The sequence below is a fragment of the Ceratotherium simum genome, chromosome 34 (genome assembly GCF_057802395.1).
Source record: "Ceratotherium simum simum isolate JZ-2026a chromosome 34, ASM5780239v1, whole genome shotgun sequence".
Classification (NCBI taxonomy): Eukaryota; Metazoa; Chordata; class Mammalia; order Perissodactyla; family Rhinocerotidae; genus Ceratotherium; species Ceratotherium simum.
Genome location: NC_141933.1, coordinates 14,083,892 through 14,107,205, shown reverse-complemented (window position 1 = coordinate 14,107,205; position 23,314 = coordinate 14,083,892). Strand labels below are relative to the sequence as shown.

General features: G+C 36.7%; 2 protein-coding genes across 2 annotated transcripts; both read right to left on the bottom strand.

Moving 5' to 3' along the window:
• Positions 1-5,419: 5,419 nt before the first annotated feature.
• LOC101407980 (olfactory receptor 5A1-like) lies at positions 5,420-6,370 on the bottom strand. Its single transcript, XM_004437762.2, has one exon. The coding sequence runs from the start codon at positions 6,368-6,370 to the stop codon at positions 5,420-5,422; it is 951 nt and encodes a 316-aa protein (XP_004437819.2).
• A 14,913-nt stretch (positions 6,371-21,283) lies between these two features.
• Positions 21,284-22,228, bottom strand: LOC101402211 (olfactory receptor 5AN6-like). The gene has a single exon (XM_004437409.2). The coding sequence runs from the start codon at positions 22,226-22,228 to the stop codon at positions 21,284-21,286; it is 945 nt and encodes a 314-aa protein (XP_004437466.2).
• Positions 22,229-23,314: the final 1,086 nt, after the last annotated feature.

Here is a 23,314-nt window from a genome sequence, read left to right as displayed (position 1 = left end):
GGATCATATAAAATGAGAAGGACCTCATTAGAAGAGTAGAGGAGCAGCTACACTTTGATCCCATTGCTCCTTTCCTGCTGGAACAGTGCCACAATGAGAGGGCCCCTCTTGTAATATGGTTTCCCCAACAAACTAAAAAAACTAGAATAAATAGGTAAATTAGTAGAATCATATAATCGTAGATATCATTACCAAAAAAACTGAATCAGGAAGAAATAGAAAATCTGAACAGACCAATAACAAAGAAGAAGATTAAATCAGTAATCAAATCCTCCCAACGAAGAAAAGCCCAGGACCAGATGGCTTCATGGTGAATTCTAGCAAAGACTTAAAGAAGAATTAACACCAATCTTTCTCACACACTTACAAAAAATGAAGAGGAAGAAGCACTTCCAAATTCATTTTATAAGGCCAGCACTGATACCAAAGCTGGAGAAGGACACTAAAAGAAGACAAAACTACAGGTCAATATCCCTGATGAATATAGATATAAAAATCATCAACATAATACTAACAAACAGAATTCAGCAGCATATAAAAAGGATCGTACACCATGATCAAGTACAGTTCATTCCTAGGATGCAAGGATGGTTCAATAAACACAAATTAACAAATGTGATATGTCACATTAATAGAATGAAATATAAAAATCATATAATCCTCAATAGATGCACAAAAAGCGTTTGACAAAATTCGACATCCATTCATGATAAAAACTCTCAATAAATTAAGTATAGAAGGAACTAAACTCAGCATAATAAAGCCCATATATAACAAGCTGACATCTAACATCATTCTCAAAGGTGAATGGTTGAAAGCTTTTTCCTAAGATCTGGAATAACTCTCCCCATTCCTATTCAATATAGTAATAGGTCCTAGTCAGTGCAATCAAGTCAAAGAAAAATAATAAAGGGCATCAGAATTGGAAAAAGGTATTGAAATTGTGTCTATTTGCAGATGACATGATTTTATATGTAGAAAATTCTAAAAATTTCACCAAAAAGCTGTTAGATCTAATGAATGAATTTAGTGAAGTTTTGGGATACAATATAAGCATTCTATCTACTAACACAGATTGTCTGAAAAAGAAATAAAGAAAACAATCCCATTTACAATAGTATCAAAAACAATAAAATATTTAAGAATAAATTTAACCACGAACCTGAAAGTTCTCTACACTGAACACTATAAGACACTGACAAAAGAAATTGAAAAAGACACAGGTAAATGGGAAGGTATCTCATGTTCATGGATTGGAAGAAATAATATTGTTAAAATGTCCATACTACCAAAGCCACTGATGGATTCAACGTAATCTCTATCAAGATTGCAGTGGCATTTCTCACAGAAATAAAACAATCCTAAAATTTGTATGGAACCACAAAAGACCCTGAAGACAAAGCAATCCTGAGAAAGAAGAATAAAGCTGGCAAAGAAGCGTTACACCGCCTGATTTAAAACTATATTACACAGCTATAGTAATCAAAACAAAATGATACTGGCATAGAAACAGACACATAGACCAATGGAACAGAATCAAGAGCGTGGAAATAAAGCCATGCATATACGGTCAACTAACATTTGACAAGAGGGCCTAAAATAGTCAACGCAAAAAAAACACAGTCATTTCAATAAATGGTGTTGGGAATACTAGACACTCACATGCAAAACAATGAAACAAGACCCTGATCTTACACACCTCACAAAAATAAGCTCAAAATGAATTAAAGACTTAAATGGAATACCTGTAACCATAAAAGTCTGACAAGAAAACATGGGGAAAAAACTTCTGGACATGGATTGGCAAAGATTTTTTGGATATTACACTAAAGCACAAGCAAAGAAATCGAAAATAAACAAGAAAGAGTATACCAAACTACAAATCTTCTGCACAGAAAAAGAAATGACAAGGAAAATGAAAAGGTAATCTACAGAATGGGAGAAAACATTCAAAAATCACATATCTGATAAGGGGTTCATATCCAAAATATATAAGGAACTCATACAACACAGTATCAAGAAAATAAATAATGCAATTAAAATTTTGTCATACAACCTAAATAGATATTTTTTTCCAAAGAAGACATCCAAAATACCAACCAGTATATGAAAATGTGCTCAACATCGCTACTCATCAGGGAATTGCAAATCAAAACCGCAGTAAGATATCAACTCACACCTGTGAGAATGTCTATCATCAAGAAGACAAGAGGTAACAGCTGCTGGCCAGAATGTGGAGGAAAGGGAACCACGTGCACTGCTGTGAGAACGTAAGTTGGTACAGTTACTGTGGAAAACAGTATGCAGTGTCCTCAAAAATTAAAAACAGACCTACCATATGATCCAGCAATTCCATCTCTGTGTGTATATCCAATGGAAATGATATCACTGTCCCAAAAAGAGACCTGCACTCCAATGTTCATTGAAGTATTATTTATAATATCCAGGATATTGAAACAATCTAAGCGTCCATCAACAGATGAATGGATAAAGAAATCATATCACATATGTATAAATAATATAAATAACAAGTATATGCATAAATATGTATAAATAACATAAAGAATATGTATAATAATGGAATATTGGGGCCAGCCTGGTTACATAGTGGTTGGGTTCACATGCTCCACTTCAGCAGCCTGGGGTTCTTTCTGTCTCTCTCTCGCACACACACACACACACACACACACACACACACACACAAACCACATGAGCCAATTACAATTGCCAAAAGTAATAAGTGGTGTGATTTTGATTTTCTTTACAGAGATCCCCTAGGAAGACAGATTTCTTGCCACAAGTTGAAATTGCTTATTTCTTACCCATAGGAATTTTCCAGGTGGGCCTCATTGTATTCCAAGATGGGTGATTTTGGCCATGAAACTGGCTGTTCACTCACAAACAGAGAGATGCCCACAACTGGGGATCATCTTAATGTGATATTAGGGCAAAGGTGAAAAGAGAAAGGACAATTAGAGGCAGAAAACTCTCCAGGATCTTGCTCTCTGGAGTCATGTTTGTCATGGAGTTTTTCCCCTGTAATTTCATGCCACACTTTGTCATGTCCCTTCTAATTCAATTCCATACTTCCCCCTGTTCCTATTCTGATCTCGTGATTATAGCTTTTCTTTTAACGAACTTTGAATCCTTTGAGCTGGAAAAGACCTAGGGATCATCTGTTTCAATACAATTGATTTCCAGGTGAGGACTAGAAGCCAGTGAATCGAAGAGATTTGCTCAAGATGACACAGCTGGCTGATAATATAGCTTGATGACAATAAATTACATATGTGGACACTTTCTTATTTACAAAGCCCTTTCATTTTAGACAGATGCATACGTGCACTTTCTCAAATACCTGACCTGAATCAATCATCTCAGCAGCCCCATGAGGCAGACATGGCATGATTTCCTATGCATACATGAGGAAATCAAAGAAATAAGAGATACAATAAAACTAATTCACAACAGAGCCGACTTATTGTGGTTAATTCCATGGACATATTGGTATCAGCCAATCTGGGTGGAATTCTAGATTTCCACTTACTGGTGGTATGACCTTGAGCAAATTAACCTCTCCAAGCCTTAGTATCAACCCCCAATAAATGGAGCTGATAGTAGTAGCTACTTCATAGAGTAGTTTTTCATAGAATCTAATCGGATAATACTTATAAAGCACTTAGAGCGTGAAGTGCACAGCATGCCTTCTATAATAATAGGTTTAATTTATGTGTTCTTAATTGGATTCTTTCCAACATATTATGCTGCATTACTAATCTTTCATTAAAAATATTTACTTAAGATCATTCTCACAAAACTTTCTTATCTTTTTTTTGTTTTGTTTTTTTTGTTTTGTTTTTTTACATGGAGCTCATCTACACTGCCATTACTAGTGATACAGAGATGTTTTAGGAAGGTTTCATCCTTGGTTCAATCTACTTCAGGTAACATTAATTCTAGAGAGAGAGCAGTGGGTGGGACAATGACTTAATTATTTAACTCTTGCTAATAGGTTAGTAGTCACATATTCCCACAGGTAAGAACCTTAATAATTTAATCTTTTAAACTGAACAGATTCTTAAGATGGTTTTAAAAATATAACACCAAAAATATAGAATTTGGGCACCATGGCCAAGCAATGGAGAACACGTTTCTGGTCAGTAAGGACCATTTATGTTCTACAAATCAAATTTTGTGAGACTTAAGATGGATTGTTGCTACTCTGGGAACAACATGGCAAACTTCAATATGCCCCAAGGTTTTATCTGTAAAATGGGGATAATTTCTCAACTGCTAACTTAATGTGGTAATAAAAAAAAAATCACATCTATGCAATGTAATGTAAGAAATGTAAAGTACTGTATAAATACTAATGTAATATGTATGAAGCTTATCACCTAAATTCTTCTCTTCAAAAATATTTCTTTTTAAATTATCTTGGGTGGACTCTGGGTCTCTACGGTACCCCCAAGTATGGTGGCTCTGTTGCTCTCTGGTCAAAGTTAAGGCCCAGGAATCTGTGGGATGCTCACCTCTCTGGGACTTGGACCCTGCCTCCCTAGACACACAACAACAGCCTTCATTTCTGAGGTCTTGCATGGTCTCTGGGAAGCTACCATGGAGCATGCCCCAGGCCACCTATGACCAGAAATTGATGACTTTGACTTCTTGCTAGCCTCTGAGAATGTCCCCAACTCTTGACCTTATTGTGCCCTTTCTTTCTACCATTCCTTTCTCCCATCCTTTTTTCAAAATTCACTTCACAAGGAAGCTCAAGGAGTAAGATGGAAGGAACAAGGTTATTTGTGAATAAAGCCAGATCACCTTTTCTCCTTCTCCTCTCCTGTCATATCGTCTCTCTCTCTCTCTCACTCTCTCTCTCTATCTTTCCCTCAGTCTTTCTATCTCTCTCTTTCTGTGTCCCTCCCTTTCATACTCACTCTCTCTCCCACTTTGAGATGAAAATTATAAAGTATTCATTTTAAAATAACTTTTAATTTTCACAATTTAATTTTATACATTATTTTATTTTTATTGAAATCTATATAAATATTAACAGTTGAAAATTAAAAAAAAGACATTTTAAAAATCATAGTGGAAAAACCAACTGTGTGGATTCCTAGGTTCTTGTCTTTCTCTACATATAATATCTATCAGAACCTCTGTTCTCAAAACATTAGCTTTAACTACCTGGGTATAATCCTGGGACCAAGCCTTTTAAATTGAATTCAATGTTCATGACACTGCCTCAGATTGATCGCTTGGTGGTGGCAGCCAAACATAATGGCACCAGGAATCAAGAAACCAGTTTTTCACTTCTTCTTTCTGCCTAGCTACCGTGTGACCTACAAAAAGTTACTTATGTGTTATTACTTCTGTTTTCCTTATAGAGGAAATAACACCCGCACAAATATTGTTTTTACTGAGATAAATGTGTTGCTGTCTTTGCCATCCTCTTGAGGGCCTCTTTGATCTCCTTGTTCCTCAAACTATAGATAAGAGGGTTTAACATGGGAATTAGGATAATATAGAACACACACAGCACCTTGTTCTGCATCTTGGAGTGGTTAGAGCTAGGATGCAGGTACATAAAGAGGCTTGTGCCATAGATGATTGTCACAACTACCAGGTGGGAGGCACAGGTATTGAAGGCTTTAGCACTACCTTTGATGGAGGATAGTTTCAGGATGGAAGCTACAATGAATGCATAGGATAAGATGATAACACAGAAGGAACCAAACCCAACAAAAATAGATTCCAGAAACAGAATCATTTGGCTGATATAGGGATCAGAACAAGACAAGGAAATAATCTGGGTTACATCACAGTAGAAATTTGGAATGATATTGGGCCCACAATAGTAGAGATGAAAGCAAGAAACTGTTTGAACTAAGCTACCAATGAAACCACTCGCATAGACCCCAGCAACCATTTTCTGACAGAGGCCGGGAGCCATGACGGCTGAGTACTGCAGAGGCCTACCGATAGCAACATATCTGTCATAGGCCATGGCAGCCAAGAGGCAGCACTCAGCTTGACCCATCCAGCACCCAGAAAAATACTGGGTGGCACAGGCAATGAAGGAAATTGTTTTTTCATCCTTTAAGAAGTCTGAAAGCATTCTTGGGCTGTTGGAAGAAGAATAGCAGATGTCTAAAAATGACAAGAAACTTAGAAAAAAGTACATAGGTGTGTGGAGGTGGGAGTCCATCCTGATTAGGATGATGAGACCCAGGTTCCAGATGAGGGTCATAAGGTAGATCCCTAAGAAAATTGGGAAGAGGAGAAGCTGTATCTCTTTTCCATCTGCGAGTCCCAGGAGAACAAAGGTGGACACAGAGGTATGATTTCTGTCCCATTCCATGGACATGCTTGATGCCATCTACTGAGAAAAAGATGACAGATGGAAATGATTTCATTCTCAAAAAAGAAAAACAAATATTTTTCACTTTTTTCTAGTCATGCAGCTGACTAAATATATGTCTTAAATCATCAAGTTGAGTTAATCTGTGTCTTCCATGTATAATTACCAACCATAACTGAAAAATTCTCTTGGGTAAATATTCTCATTCTCTTTGGGGAAAAAAAGACAGTAAATGGGCATTATGAGTACGTTATTCCCTAAAATATCTTAATTTCATGTTTAACATTCCAGAATTTAAAAATATATGAGAATTAGAAATAGACCAAATTAGTAAAAACTGTCATCTCTCAATAAAGTGAAACAAAAATTCGGCCCAGGCATGCCTCTGATATTAATTAGTGCTTGGAGAAGTCCCTGAATCATGGGGCCTCATATGTCAAATAAAGATGCTGGAGTAGGTGTTTTTTAAAATCTCCTTTAGGGGCAAGCGCCGGTTGCCTAGTGGTTACATTTGGTGCACTCCACTTAGGTGGCCCAGGTTTGGATCTTGGCCGCTGACCTACACTACTCTTCTGTTAGCAGCCATACTGTGGCTGCAGTCCAAATAAAAAGAAAAAGAGAGGAAGATTGGCAACACATGTTAGCTCAGGGCATATCTTCCTTAGAAAATAAATAAACAAAGAAACAAACAAACAAATAGATAGATAGATAAATAGATAAATAAAAATACAATCTCAGGGCTGGCCCCGTGGAATAGCGGTTAAGTGCGCATGCTCTGCTGCTGGCGGCCCGGGTGCAGATCCAGGTGCGCACCAATGCACCGCTTATCAGGCCATGCTGTGGCGGCATCCCATACAAAGTGGCGGAAGACCGGTACAGATCTTAGCCCAGGGCCAGTCTTCCTCAGTGAAAAGAGGAGGATTGGCATGGATGTTAGCTCAGGGCTGATCTTCCTCACAAAAAAAAAAAAAAAAGAAACACAATCTCCTTTGGAACCAAGATTCAATTATTCTGTAATCAGGGAGGGTGGACTACCTTGTAACTGCCTTTCTGCTTTCATAAAACCTATTGAGATATAAAAATAATGTAATGGAATTGTGGGAAGAGTCAGACACAAGATACAGCGGAGATAGATGTGACTTAACCAACTTAATGACTCTAACAAAGCCCCTGAGAAGTTAAATAAGACAAGGTGTAAAGAGCCATAATGCTCCTTTCCTTGCAGGGGCAGCTTTTTCTTTCCTCAAATCAGAGATATTTGTAAGTTAAATTATCTAAGACAGTGATTCTTGATCTTCTTTGAGTCAGTGATACTTTTGAAAATCTGTTGCAAAGTCTGGACCCCCTACCCAGCAAACTGCAACCACTTATCACTTTCCCATATGGTTTTATTAGATTCTCAATCACCCTTGAGTGTATTCATCATTCTTAGGTTCAAGATTTCTCCAACAAAGTAGAGTGATTTGAACACCTGTAAGGATTAAGGTGCTTAGGCAATGGACATGGGGATTAGAAAACTGAGGCAGGATTTCTGGAAGTCTTTTCTCTTTTTCTCATTGGAGCCAGTCCAGGGAAGGCAAGCAGTAAGTCTTCAGGCCAAATGGTAAGTATATTTTTGCATCAGACACCGTATGCCCTTTTCAAGATGCAATAGCTGTCATTTCTCTAGATAGTCATTAGAACATCTCCCAACACAAACACATTTTTATTTAGATGAACTCAAACTAGAAAGGAAATCATTGGAATCCATGAAAGCTAGAAAATAGATGTCAAATATATCCAGAGAGTTTTGTGTATGGGTAAAAGTATAAGTCTTGGAAATGTCCCTGGAGAAAGGCTGTGACATTAGTGAAATAAATATGTCTATAAACTACAAATATTTGTCAGCATTAGCCATCCAGGACATCTTCCTTCTCCCAACCATTAACCAGCCTCCTATTCCAAAAATGAATCAAAAGAGCAAATCCCCACAGAAGCGTAAGGCTATAGTCTGAGAAGTAAGGTAGAAGTGTTCATTTTCCAATATCACATCAGTTATCGCTTCATAGTGCACTGATCTGAGAAAAATTCTGAAGGAATGAAGCTTTTAACTAGAAAGGAAATTCAAAATTTGAGATCAATATGAAAGGAGAAATGGTCACAGACAATGTATTTAGAATCCCAGACTTAGATGTGGTTGTGTCCACACTGAGACCGAATGTAGCAGGAATTTTGTGAGAGCATTCTTCATCATCATCACCACCATCATCACCATCATCATCATAAGCAACAATCATGACAACAAAAATATTTATTGAGCAGGTACAATATATACTGTTCTTCTTGTACTCATGGAGATATTCACAGTTTCCTCTAATATGCATTCATTCATAAGGTAGCCTTAAGCCTGGTGTGCCGGCTACCAAATACAGATAGTACTCTGAAAACTGCCTTCATATTTCTAATATATTCCTCTGGAACCCCAATTCAATGTATGTCAAATCTCCTTGCTCTACCTTCCACATCACTGAAACATCCATTATTTGTATTTCTCTAATGTGTTATGTTTAATTTTTACAGATGTCTCTTCCAGTAAACTCATTCTATCACAACTTGTGCTAATTGACTATTTAATTCATCCATTGGATTTCAAATTTCCATCATAATATTTAGTTTCTCTCTAGAGATTGTGCTTTTTTCTTTGCCCAAATGGTCAGCTTTGATAGTCTCTTACTGTTTCAATATACTTTCCGTAGTATCCTTTATTTAAACATTTTAAACATACTTATTGAAATTATTATCTAATATATAAATACATGGTTTGGGGAGTCTCACTCTATAGTATGATGTTATTGATAACTATTGCTCAGGTGCCTTGCTTGTTCGTTTACTCAGTGATATTTTTATCTTAAGTTCATGTTTCTTTAAAATTTAACTGTGGGAATCATTGATGCCCGAGTTTAAATGTTTTCCTTCAGAAATGATTACTATTACTTCTGTTAGATACCTTGGGGGCAACACCAACCTAGAATCCCATTAAACAAAACTTTGACTTGGTGATTTTTGGTGTCACAATACTGATAATATTTAGTATTGCAAAATTGTTAATTTAGTATTGCAAATCTACAGAAGTAGATGGATAAGTTTATAAATTATCAGTGGAAGTGACATCAGCATGATAGATGTGAAAGACATTTCTCCTTTTTGTTCCAACTTAGTAACAATCAATTGGGTAGCCATCCAAAAACACAAGCTCCTTTGTGAGAGTTCCTGTATTCATCACCACATGCCAAGGGATTCAGGAGGAATCTCACCCACCTGTGCATCCAGTAATAGGTAGACAGACCTCAATATGGGCTACAAAGCCTGCAGGAGTCAGAGAACCTACCCCAATCCATCTTGGCCATGATCAGGTAAAGCATGAAGAGTGTTGACTTGGACAGACAACCACAAAAGAGATAGACTTTGTGGAAGCCCAAATTTCCAGACAGGGGATTCCAGCACACTACTGGAGCAGAAAAAGTATGAATTTTGTCACAGTGGAGGCAGTAAAAGGAGTAGTCCCAGCACCAAGCCCTTCCCAAGGCAACAATGCACAAACTAAACTATTCAGCAGAGGCAAACTCTTCTTCAGGGGAAAAAGATCTATGAGCAAATTTCCAGGATACCCCAGTTGTGGTGGATGCAGCTGCAGAAATATGTCTCTCCAGAAGGACCTAGACTTCCGAGGTAAGTAGTTAATAACTGTAGGGAGAGTGGAGATCATAAAAGGGGAAAATAAAAATATCTAAGAGCATGAAAGGGGCATATCCTTGCAGATCACACTCAGGATTTCAGTAATAATTCCACCCATGGGCCTCTAGGAGTACCTCTACAGAGGATTTCCCAACCAAATCTGTAGGAAGCTCCAACACCCCGGTGCTAAACCCACACCTCTTTTTACTCTGCCATTGGCACTTTCCTGAGGACAGCAGTGAGAGTAAATCTGGTAAACTGACTGCTCTCATAAAAACAGATCTGGGTGTGTGGACAAGGGAGAAACCACAAACATGAGATGTAGTACCACATTCTGGAAAACAATAAAGATTGTTGGTAGCCAGCCTGGTTAATGGTAAGAACCCAGAGAAGACATGATAGGTTAAGAATTCTGACACAAGAGGCATCAAGAAGAGTGGAGCAAGTTTACCCATCCAAAGACAGAGAAAACCCCAGATATAACACCACCCATGACAGAACATCCCATCTGAAAGCAGTTAGTAAAATTATTAGGAGGTGTCTCCTGCTTTAAATGTTAAAGCAACGACATAAAAGTACAAGAAACATGAAATATCAAGAAAAAATTTCATCACCTAAAGATGGCAATAATTCTCCAAGAGTCAAGTTGAAAAGAACAGAATTTTGTGACTTATCAGATAAAGATTTTAAAGTGGCTGCTTTCAAGAAATTCAATGAACTACAAGAAAATCAGTTCGACGAGATCAGGAGAAAAATGAAGAAAATGAGGTACTTACCAAAGACTTAGAAATTATAAAAAAGAACAAAACAGAAATTCTGGAGCTGAAGAATTCAATGAATGAATTGAAAAATGCAATAGAGAGCATCTTCAGTAGAGTAGAACAAATAGAAGACAGATAAGTGAGCTAGAGGATAGGAAGTCTGAAATGTCCCCATCAGAGTCAAGCAAAGGAAAAAGAATAAAAAAGAGCAAAGAAAGATTATGTGATCTATAGGATTACAGTGAAACAAAAGTATAATAATTGAGGTTCAGAAAGAGAAAACATGGATAAGGGGGCAGAAATTTACTTAAAGTAATACTGAGAACTTCCAAAACCACAGGACATTTAAATATCCAAGATCATGAAACTAACGGCTGACCCTATTATCTCATGCTAAAAGATAGTCTCCAAGACACATTATAATAGACGTATTAAAATCAAAGTTAAAGAGAGAATCCTAAAAAGAACCAGGTAAAAAACACTGTAACCTACAAAGGAAGCTCCATTAAGCTATCAGCAGTTTTCTCAGCAGATATCCTATAGGCCTGGAGAGAGTGGATTGACATACTCGGTGTTGAAAGAAAAACTGTCAAGAATACTCTATCCTACAAACTTATACTTCAGATGAAGGAAAAATAAAGACTCTCCCAGATACACAAACGCTAAGGTTGATCATCACCACTACACCTATCTTGCAAAAAAAAAATGCTGAAAGGAGTTGTTCAAGCTGAAATAAAAACACACTAATCAGAAGTATTCAAGTATACAATACAGTGATTAAGGTAAATATACTGTCAGGCTTAAAAAACTCTAATTTGATAATCGGATGTTGTGTTAACCACTTAACTATACTATACAAGTTAAAAGTGAAGAGTATTAAAAATAACTGTAGCTACTATAATTTCTTAAAGAATATGCAATATAAAAAGAAGTAAATAATGATATAAACCACATAAAAGAGGAAAGTAACAAGGTACAGATTTATAGACAATTGAAATTAAGTTTAAATGAACTCCTTTCTCTGTGAGATGTTTATGTAAACCTCATGGTAACCACAAAGCAAAAACATCGAGTAGATTTACAAAAGACAAAGAAGGGGGAAACAGAGAATATCACCACAGAATATCACCAATGTTCTAAGATAGGCAGAAAAAGAGGAAAAAGAAACAATGGAAATTAAAAAAAAAAAAACAGAAAGCAATTAATAAGATGGCATTAGTAGGTCCTCACCCATCACTCTAAATGTAAATGAATTGAATTCACCAATCAAATGGCAGAGTACTGGATGCATGGAAAATAAGACCCAACTATGTAATTCCTACAAGAGAATAACCACAGCTTCCAGACACACATAGACTCAAAGTGAAGGGATGGGAAAAGATATTTCATGCAAGTGCAAACCAAAAGAATGTAAGCATAGCTATATTTATATCACACAAAATAGACTTTAAGCCATATATGGAAATAAGAGACAAAAAAAAGGTCGTTGCATAATGATAATGGGGTCAATTCATCAAGAAGACATCATAAACGTAAATATATTCGAACATAAAGTGAGAGCACATAAATATATTAAGCAAATACTCACAGATCTGGAGGGAGAAATAGACAACACAATAAAGTAGGGACTTTAATCCCCAACTTTCAACAATGTATAGATCTTCTAGACAGAAAATTAACATGGAAGTGTTGGACTTGAAACATAATTTGGTGCACAAGTGCACTTCACAGAACTTTGTAGAACATTCCATCTAATATCAGCGGAATACACATTCACCTCAAATTCACACAGTATATTTCCAGGATAGATCATATAGCAGGACACAAAACAAGTCTTACAAATTTAAGATTGAAATCATACCAAGTATCTTTTCTGACATTGTTATGAAACTAGAAATCCACAAAAGGAAATTTTGATAATCTACAATATGTGGAAACTAAACAACACACTCCTGAATAACCAATCGGTCAAATGAGAAATCAAAAGGGAAATCAAAAAATATCTTGAAACAAAGGAAAATAGATATGTAATACACCAAAACCAATGGAATGCTACAAAAGCAGTTCTGAGAGGAAAGTTTATACTGAAAAATGCGTAAATTAGCAATATAGAAAAATCTCAAACAACAAACTAACTTTACACATCAAGGAAATAGAAAACAAGAGAAAACGAATACTAAAGGGAATAGAAAAAAGGAAATAGAAATGAAAGCGTAGACATTACCAATGACACTACAGAAATACATAAGATCATAAGAGACGACTATGAAAATTATATGCCAACAAATTGGATAATCTAGAAGAAATGGATAGTTTCCAAGACATATACAAGCTACTAAGACTGAATGAGAAAAAAATAGAAATACTGAATAGAACAATAAAGAGTAAGGAGATTGAATCTGTAATCAAAAACCTCCTAAAACAAAACTCCCAGAACCAGATGGCTTCTCCGGCAAATTCTACCAAACATTTAAAGAAGAATTAGTACCAATCCTTCTCAAACACTTCCAAAAAAAAATGCACGGGAGGAAATACTTCCAATCTCATTTTAGGAGGCCAGCATTACCCTGATACCAAAGCCAGATAAGGTCACCAGAAGAAGAGAAATCTATAGACCAACATCCATCCTGAATATAGATGCAAGATTCTCAATAAAATATTAGCAAAGCGAGGGTCGTCCCCCTGGTGCAGGCAGTTGGGTGCGCGTGCTCCGCTGCAGCGGCCCGGGGTTCACCAGTTCAGATCCAGGGTGTGCACTGACGCACGACTTATCAGGCCATGCTGTGGTGGCTTCCCATATAAAGTGGAGAAAGACGGGCACGGATGTTAGCCTAGGGCCAGTCTTCCTCAGCAAAAAAAAAAGAGGAGGATTGGCAGATGTTAGCTCAGGGCTGATCTTCCTCACACACACACACAAAAATATATTAGCAAACCGAATTCAACAACACAGTAAAAGGACAATACACCATGACCAACTGGGATTTATCCCTGGGATGGAAGGATGGTTTAACATGCACAAATCAATAAGTGTGATACACTACTTTAACAGAATGAAAGATAAAAATCATACGATCATCTCAATAGATGCAGAAAAAACACTGGACAAAATACAACATCCCTTCGCGATTAAAACCCTCAAAAATTGGATATGGAAGAAATGCACTTCAACGTAATTAAGTCCATATAAAACAAATCCAGAGCTAACATTATACTCAGTGGTGAAAAATTGAGAGCTTTTCGTCTAACATCAGGAACAAGACAAGGGTGCTCTCTCTGGCTACTCTTATTCAACATAGTGCTGACAGTCTTAGATAGAGCAAAGAGGCAAGATAAACAAACATAAGACACCTAAATGGCAAAGGAAGATGTAAAATTATCATTATTTGCAGATCATATGAACTTATATATAGAAAACACAAAGACAACTGAAAATGTTGGAAATAATTAATTCAGTAAAGTTTCGGGACATAAACTTGACATTCAAAAATCACTTGTGATCCATGAGTTCAGAATATCTTTCCATTTCTTTGTGTCTTCTTCAATTTCTTTCAAAAATGTCTTATAGTTTTCAGTGTACATGTCTTTCATCTCCTTGATCAGATTTATTCCTAGGTATTTTATTCTTTTTGTTGCACATGTGAATGGGATTGTAATTTGATTTCCCTTTCTGCTGGTTCACTGTTAGCATATAGAAAAACAACCGATTTTTTATGTTGATTTTATACCCTGCAACTTTACTGTATTTATTTATGATTTCTAATTGTTTTTTGCTTGATTCCTATGTATAAAATCATGCCGTACACAAATAGTGACAGTCGTACCTCTTACTTTTCAATTTGGATAGCTTTTATTTTATTTTATTTATTTTTCTTGCCTGACTGCTCTGGCTAGGACTCCAATACTTTGTTGAATAAGAGTGGCAAGAGTGGGATTCCTTAGATAAGCACATTTTGATCTTAGTTAATTCCCCTGAATTTCAGTGAATTATTATTTTTGATTCAGTTCTTGGTAGAAACACCCACTGTGTGTAAAGCTTTATAGACATGAGACTCCAGATGATTCTATTTTCTCCATTTTACAGGTTAAAAAAAAAAAAGGTAACAGAAGTCAAGATCACATCATTAGGAAATTGCAGAACTAGAACCCAACATCTGCCCCTCACCCCAGAGTAATAACTGACATTCTAGTTAGAGATAATTCTTTTCACTGAAAGTCAGAGAATTTGGTAAGGAGAAAGAAAAACTGAGGAAAAACACTAAGTGAAGAATGTGGAAGTGCGGGAGAGGGAAAAGTTGAAGAATGGAAGACAACATGAACTTCACAAAACTTATAAGGACCATGAACCTTACTCCACATAGGTCCTACTGGAAGAATCACACAGATATTGAGATAGCACAGAATCCATTGTTTTCTATAAATCTTGCCCTCTGACCTTGACCCAGATCCCCTAGGAAAACAGAGTTCTTGCCAATGATTGAAACTGCTTACTTCTTTTTCAAAAAAAAATTTCAGGAAAACCCTATTGCACTCCCAGATGGGTGCTTTGGCCATGAAATTGGCTCTCCACTCACAGCCGGAGAGATGCTCACAACTGGGATCCTCTTAAATGTGTTATGAGGGCAGAGGTGAAAGGATAAAAGACAATTACAGGGAGAAAACTCTCCAGGTACTTGCTCTCTGGAGTCATGGTTGTCATGGAACTTTTGTCCCTGCTAATTTCATGCCTCACTTTTCCATGTTCCTTCTGATTCATTCCCTTCTTCCCCATGGTCCTATTATGATCCCATGATTATAGCTTTTCTTTTAATGAACTTGGAGCTCATGTGAGCTGAAAAGGACCTACTGATAGTATAGTCTAATAACTTCAATTTCCAGGTTAGGTCCTGAAGCCAGTGGAACTAAGAGATTTGCCCAAGATGGCACAGCTAGCTGATGAAATATCTTGATAACAATAAGATATGTGGACATTTCCCTATTTACAAAGCATTTTTATTTTAGATAGAGAGCATTTACAGTAGAGTAGAGCAAATGGAAGATAGATAAGTCAGCTAGAGGACATAAAGTTTGAAACACCCAGTCAGATTTGAGAAAAGAAAAAAGAATGAAAAAAGGCAAAGACAGCCTACGTGACCTATGGGATTCCATCAAAACAAAAGTAGGATAATTGGGTTCAGGAGGAGAAAATAGACAAAGGAGGTAGAACTTTAATTAAAGAAATAATACCAAGAACATCCAAAACATGGGGAGACACTTGAATATCCAGTTCCTGAAACTAACAGATTATCCTATTAATTACCTCATGCCAAAAGACTTTCTCGAAGATACATTATAAAAAATTGTCACAAATCAAAGATAAAGAGAGTATCCTAAAAACAACCCGAGGAAACAATTGTAACCTACAAAGAAACCTCCATTAAGCTACCAGCAGTTTTCCCAGCACACACGCTACAAGCCAGGAGAGAGTGGAATGACATATTCATTGTTGAAAGAAAAACTGCCAGCCAAAATTACTCTATCTAGAAAAATTATACTTAATTGAAGGAGAAACGAAGACTTTCCCAGAAACACAAAAGCTGAGGTTGTTATCACCACTACACCTGTCTTACAAAAAATGCTGAAAGGAGTTTCTTAAGCTGAAATAAGAAGAAACTAACCAGCAACATGAAAATATAGGAAAGTATACAAAACAGTGATAAAGGTAAATATATAGTCAGACTTAGAAAACTCTAATTCTGTCATAGGATGGTGTGTTAACCATGTCACCATAGTATAAAGGTTAAAAGTGAAAGAAAAAGTGGTAAGAATGGCATTGAAAATATAAAAGGGGAGAACAAATGGGTAAAGCTTTGGTGGACAATTGAAGTTCAATTGCTATCAGCTTAGACTGTTTTCTCTATAAGATGTTTATGTAAGATTCGTGGTAACCACAAAGCAAAAATGTAGAATAGATTGACAAAAGACAAAGAAAGGGGTAACAGAGCATACGACTATGAAAAATTACCCATGTAAAATGTAGGCAGAAACAGAGGAAAAAAGGAACACTGGAAATAAACAACAACCAGAAAACAGTGAATAAGATTACATTAGTAAGCCCTCACATATCAATAATCTAAATGTAAATGGATTGTATTCACAACAAAAGGCAGAGTATTGGTTAGATTAAAAAAAAAAAAAAAAAGACCCAACTATATGCTGCCTACAGTAGAGTCACTACAACTTTAAGACACACATAAGCTCAAAGTGACAAGAAGGAAAAAGATATTCCATGCAAGTGGAAACCAAAAGAAAGCAGAAATAGCTATATCTATATCAGACCAAATAGACATTAAGCCAAATATGGAAACAAGAGAAAAGAAGGTCATTATATAATGATAATGGGGTCAACTCATCAAGAAGACATAACAAATGTAAATATATACTCACCCAAACTCAGAGCACATACATATATTAAGCAAATACCCACAGATCTGAAGGGAGAAATATACAACAATACAATAATAGTAGGGGACTTTAGTACTCCACTTTCATAATGGAAAGATCATCCAGACAGAAAATCAACAAGGAAATGAGGGACTTAAAACATACATTAGACCAAACGGACGTAACAGACAATTATAAAACACTTCAGTCAATAAGAGCAGAATACACATTATCCTGAAGTGCACACACACAGAACATGTCCAGGATACCTCATAATAAGCGACACAAAACAAGTCTTAGAAAATTTAAGATTGAAATCATACCAATTATCTTTTCTGAAAACATTGGTATGAAACTAGAAATCCGCAAGAGGAAGGTGGAAAATCTACAAACATGTGGAAACTAAACAGCTCACTCTTGAACAACCAATGGGTTAAATGAGAAATCAAAAGGGAAATCAAAAAGTATCTTGAAACCAGTGAAAAGGGAAACAAAACACACCACAACCAATGGGATGCTACAAAAGCAGTTCTGAGATGGCAGTTTATACTGATAAATGCATTTATTAAGAATGTAGAAGAATCTCAATAACAACCTAACTTTACACTTCAAGGAACTAGAAAAGAACAAACTAAGCCCAAAGTGAGTAGAAGGGAGGAAATAACAAAGATCAGAATGGAAATACACGAAATAGAGACCAGAAAAACTATAGAAAAATCAACAAAGAGCTGGTTTTCAAAAAGATGAAGAAAATTGACAAACCTTTAGCAAGTCTAAGGAAAAAAGACAGAAGACCCAAATATAGAAAACCTGAAATGAAAGAGTAGACATTACAAGAGATATTACAGAAATACCTGAGATGGGAAGAAACTGCTATGAACAATTATATTCCAACAAGTTGTATAATCTAAAAGAAAAGAATAATTTCCCAGGTATATACATCCTACTAAGATTGAATCAAGAGAAAATAGAAAATCTGAATACAACAATAATGAAGAAGGAGATTGAATCTGTAATCCAAAACTTCACAACACAGAAAATTCAAGAACCCAGAAAACTTGCTTCTCTGACAAATTCTACCAAACATTTAAGGAAGACTTAATGCCAGTCCTTCTCAAACTCTTCCAAAAAATTGAACAGGAAGGAATACTTCCAATCGCATTTTAGGAGGACAGCATTACTCTGATACTGGAGCCAGATAAGGACATGATAAGAAAAAAAAAAACTATAGACCAATATCCATCCTGAATATGGATGCAAAAATTCCCGATGAAGTATTCGCAAACAAAATTCAACAAAACAGTAAAAGGATTACACAACACGACCAAGAGGGATTTAGCCCTGGGATAGAAGGATAGTTCAGCATGCACAAATCAATAAATGTGATACACAACATTAACAGAATGAAAGATAAAAATCATGTGATCGTTTCATAAAGCATTGAACAAAATACAACATCCTTTCACGATCAAAGCCCTCAAAAATTGGATGTAGAAGGAACATACTTCAACATAATAAAGGCCACATAAAATAAACCCACAGCTAACACTATCTCCAAAGGTGAAAAACTGAAAGTTTTTCCTCTAACATCAGGAACAAGGCAAAGGTGCTCACTCTCACCACTCTTGTTCAACATAGTACTGGAAGCGGTGGCTAGAGCAAAGAGGTATGATAAAAAATATGATATCCAAATTGGGAAGAAAGAAGTGAAACTGTCGTTATTTGCAGATGATATGAACTTATATATAGGAAATCCTAAAGACTCAACTAAAAAAGTATTGGAAGCAGTCAACAAAGTCAATAAAGTTGCGGGACATAAAATCAACATTCAAAAATCAGTTACGATCCACGAGCGCAAAATGTTTCCATTTCTTTGTGTCTTCATCATTTTCTTTCAACAATATCTTATAGTTTTCAGTGTATAGGTCTTTCACCTCCTTGGTTAAATTTGTTTCTAGGTATTTTATTATTTTTGTTGCAATTGTAAATGGGATTGTATTTTTTATTTCTTTCTCTGCAAGTTCATTGATAGTGTATAGAAAGGCAATTCTATTTGTATGTTGTTTTTGTACTCTGCAACTTCACTGTATTCCTTTTTCATTTCTAATTGTTTTTTGATTGATTCTTTAGGGGCTTCCATTATAAAATTATGCCATCTGCAAATAGTGACAGTTTTACTCCTCCCTTTCCAATTTGGATACCTTTATATCTTTTTCTTGCTTAATTGCTCTTGTCAGAACTTCCAACATATGTTGAATAAGAGTGGTGAGAGTGGGCATCCTTAGACAAGTATGTTTTGATCTTAGTTAAAACCCCTGTAATTCAGTAAATTATTATTTTTGATTCACTGCTCTCTTATTGACTTCTACAGAGTGTTAGACTTTATAGACATTGTCTCATTAGACTCTAGATAATCCCATTACCCCCATTTTACAGGTGAAAACCTGAAGTTAACAGAGTTGAAGATCACATCATTAAGAAATTGCAGAACTGGAAGTCAACATCCACCCCTTACTCCAGAGTAAGGATTGACCTTTTAGATTAGAGATAATTCTTTAATCTGAAGGTCAGAGAATTTGGTAAAGACAAAGAGAATCTGAGGAAAAGCCCTAACGTGTAGGGCATGGATGTGAAAAAGAGGAATGAGTTAAAGAACGGGAGAGACTGAGGACCATAAACCTTGCTCCACTTAGGTCCTACTGGAAAAATCAGATAATCGGAATCAGAATCCAAGAATATTGAGATAGCACAGAGTACTGTTTTCTACATATTTTTCCCTCTCACCTTGGACCAGACCCCCCAGGAAGAAAGAGTTCCTGCCAGAGGTTGAAATTGCTTATTTCATTTCAAAGGAATTTTCCAAGTTGCCCTATTGCACTCTAGGATGGGTGCTTTTGTGCATGAAATTGGCTGCTAACTCACAGCCAGTCTGATGCCAATGACTGGGGATCCTTTTGAACGTGTTATGAGGGCAGAGGTGAAAGGAGAAAAGACAATGACAGGAGAAAACTCTCCAGGTACTTGTTGTCCAGAGTTGTGGTTCTCATGGAGTTTTTTCCATGCTAATTTCACGTCCCACTTTGCCATGTTCCTTTTGATTCAATTCCCCACTTTCACATGGTCCTGTGATGATCTCATGATTATACTTTTCTTTTAACAAACTTGGAGTCGTTTGAGCTGGAAAGGACCTAAAGTTCTTGTAATCCAATGCCATCATTTTCAAGGTGAGGAACTTGAAGCCACAGGAGCAAAGAGACTTGCCAAAATGACACAGCTGGCTGGAAATACAGCTTGATAACAGTAAATTAGATATGTGGACACTTCCCTGTTTACAAAGCACTTTCATTTTATGTATATACATACATACATTTTCTCAATGCCCTGACCTGAATCAATTATCACAGCAGCACTGTGAGGCAGACATGGCATGATTTCCTACGGCGTAGTGGCCACAGCCTCTGCTGTCTTGTGCACTGATGTCTTCTGTGAAACCTCTATGTGGGCACCCCACCCCCACGGGAGAAATTCACACCTTGGATATTGCCCCCAGCGCTAGAAAAACCGGCAATAAAATAAGTTCAAAAAAATTAATTTTAATTTTCACATGTCAAATTTTATAATGTCATTTATTTTTATTGAAATGTAAATAAATGCTTAACAATTACAACTAAATAAAAGAAGTAAAGAAAGTCAATGAGGAAATAACTGTCCACGTGGCTTCTTAGATTCTTGTCAATTTTCCACATATACAATATCGATCAGAACCTCTGTTCTCAAAACATGGAGTTTTATCTACCTGGGTCTAATCAAGGACATGGGCTTTTTAAACTGAATTCAAGGCTGGTGACACTGCCTCAAACAGACCACTTGGTGGTGGCAGCTAAACATGTGGTACCAGAAATCAAGAAGCCAAGTTTTCATTTCCTCTTTCTACCTAGCTATCTTGTGACCCACTAAAGGTCGCTTACATATTCTTATCTCTGTTTTCCGTATAAGAGAAATAACACTTGTACAAAAATTGTTCTCACTGAAGTAAATGTGTTAGCCTCTTTACCATTCTCCTGAGGGCCTCTTTGATCTCCTTGTTCCTCAGACTATAGATAAGAGGGTTTAACATGGGGATAAAGATAACATAGAACACTGACAGCAACTTGTCCTGCTTCTCAGAGTGGCTGGAGCTGGGAAGCAGGTACATAGAGAGGCTTGTGCCATAGAAGATTGTCACAACTGCCAGGTGGGAGGCACAGGTATTGAAGGCCTTGGCACTTCCTTTGAGAGAAGATATTTTCAGGATGGAAGCTGCAATGAAACCATATGATAAGATGATAACTAGGAAAGAACTGAACCCAACAAAAATACATACCAGAAAAAGAATCATTTGGCTGATGAAGGGATTGGAGCAAGACAAGGGAATAATCTGGGTTATGTCACAGAAGAAATTTGGAATGATATTTGGCCCACAGTAGTGGAGAAGAAAGCCAGTGACTGTTGAAAATAAGCTACCAAGGAAACCACTCCCATAGGCCCCAACAACCATCTTCTGACAGAGGCAGGGAGACATGATGGCTGAGTACTGCAGAGGCCTACCAACAGCAACATATCTGTCACAGGCCATGGCGGCCAAGAGGCAGCACTCAGCTTGACCCATCCAGCACCCAACAAAATACTGGGTGGCACAGGAAATGAAGGAAATTGTTTTTTCATCCTTTAAGAAGTCTGAAAGCATCCTTGGGCTGGTGGAAGAAGAATAGCAGATGTCTATAAATGACAAGAAACTGAGAAAAAAGTACATAGGTGTGTGCAGGGAGGGGTCAATCCTGATTAGGATGATGAGACCCAGGTTCCAGATTAGGGTCACAAGGTAGATCACTAGGAACATTTGGAAGAGGATAAGCTGCAGATCTTTGTCATCTGAGAGTCCCAGAAGAACAAACATGACCACAGAGGTATGATTTCTTCCCCCTTCCATGAGCATGCTCGGTGCCATCTGCTGAGAAAAAGATGAGAGAAGAAAGTAGTTTCATTCTCAAAAAACACAAAGAAATACTCTTCATTTTCTTTCCAGTCAAGCGGCTGACTAACTATACAACCTTGAATCATCAATATTGAGTCAACTTGTGTCTTCCATGTATAATTACCAAAATTAACTGAGAATTCCTCTTGGATAAATATTGTAATTCTCTCTTTGGGGACAAAAGACAATAATTGGACATTATTAGTGCATATTCCCACCCAAAAATGTCTTAATTTCATGTTTTCCCATGTAAGATTTCAGAAATATATGAGAATTGGAAATAGACTAAATTGGGAAAAACTGTTATCTCTCTATATGCTGAGACAGAATGATTCTGCTCAGGAATGACTCTGATATTAACTCAATGCTTGAAGAAGCCTCTGAATCATGTTGGACCTCATATGTCATAGGAAAATTGTGGAGCAGGTGCTCCTTAAAATCTTCCTGGGAACTCATATTCAATTAATCTGTAATCATGGAGGGTGGACAATTCTGTAACTGCTTATCTGCAGAGATATAAGAATAATGTAATGGCATGGTGGAAAGGGTCATACACCAAGAAGCAGCTTGGAAATGTGTGTGACTTACCCAAATTGGTGACTCAAGGAAGGCTCCTGAGAAGATAGAATAGACAAGGTTGAAAGAGCCATCATGCTCCCTTTCTTGCGGGTGCTGTTTTTATTTCCGCAAATCAGAGATAATTGTGAGTTAAATTGTCTAGAACAGAGACTCTTAATCTTTCGGTCAGTGACTATTTAAAAATCTTTTGGAAACTCTGGAGCCACTACCCAGCAAAGTGCAACCACTTACCACCTTCACATATTATTTTCTAAGATTCTCAGTCACCCTCGATTCTATTCACAGGTTCCTAGGTTCAAGGCTTCTCCTACAAACTAGAGTGACTTGAACTCATGTAAGGGTTAGGATGCTTAGGCAATGTATATGGGAAATAGGAAACTCAAGCAGGATTTCTGTAAGTTCTTTATCTTTTTCTCATTAGAGCCAATCCAGGCAAGGCAAACATTAAGTTGTTGTAAATAA

Excerpts from the sequence above, each read along its gene's own strand:
- LOC101402211 (XM_004437409.2), bottom strand. The coding sequence starts at position 22,228 with ATGGAAGGGGGAAGAAATCATACCTCTGTGGTCATGTTTGTTCTTCTG.
- LOC101407980 (XM_004437762.2), bottom strand. The coding sequence starts at position 6,370 with ATGTCCATGGAATGGGACAGAAATCATACCTCTGTGTCCACCTTTGTT.